This window comes from Geospiza fortis, unplaced genomic scaffold, assembly GCF_000277835.1.
Source record: "Geospiza fortis unplaced genomic scaffold, GeoFor_1.0 scaffold241, whole genome shotgun sequence".
Classification (NCBI taxonomy): domain Eukaryota; kingdom Metazoa; phylum Chordata; class Aves; order Passeriformes; family Thraupidae; genus Geospiza; species Geospiza fortis.
Genome location: NW_005054491.1, coordinates 649189 through 649610, shown reverse-complemented (window position 1 = coordinate 649610; position 422 = coordinate 649189). Strand labels below are relative to the sequence as shown.

The window sequence follows — 422 nt, the reverse complement described above, 5'->3', positions numbered from 1 at the left end:
AGGGACACCGGGAGCCGGCTGGGCATGGAGATGGGGATGGGAGAGTCCTCCTCTGCCGGAGGAGCGGGTGTCAGGGGTGGGGGCACAGGTCGGTGCCACCACCCCAGGGTGTCAACAGTTTGGTGCCCTGCTGTCCCTCCAAAGGTCAGAGATGGGTGATTGGAATCAGAGCCCCTGGGCTGAGCGCTGGAGCCCAAGGAAGGGAGAGCAGCATCACCCCCCTGCCCACTTCCCCCACTCTCCCCGTTATTATTACATCTCCAGGGCTTAGCAGGGGGCTCAGCTTGCAACCAGACCCTGGAGCAGGCAGACCCCAGAACAATCATTACCTTTCTTGATCTTCTGGCCAGGCGTGATGGCGCCGCCGTTGGTGGCAGACGCCAGCCCCAGCGCCGGCACTGGCAGGCTGGGCGAGGGGGGGG

At 64.7% G+C, this 422-nt stretch overlaps 1 protein-coding gene across 1 annotated transcript in view; it reads right to left on the bottom strand.

The window, feature by feature from the left end:
* WDR18 (WD repeat domain 18) overlaps positions 1-422 on the bottom strand; it is a gene marked incomplete at its 5' end in the record, with an annotated part of 28212 nt that overhangs the window by 13195 nt on the left and 14595 nt on the right. Inside the window, 2 exon segments of the mRNA XM_031063263.1 lie at positions 9-52; positions 330-422. The exon segment at positions 330-422 is cut by the window's right edge and continues 369 nt beyond it. Coding sequence (XP_030919123.1) covers positions 9-52; positions 330-422 — 137 coding nt within the window.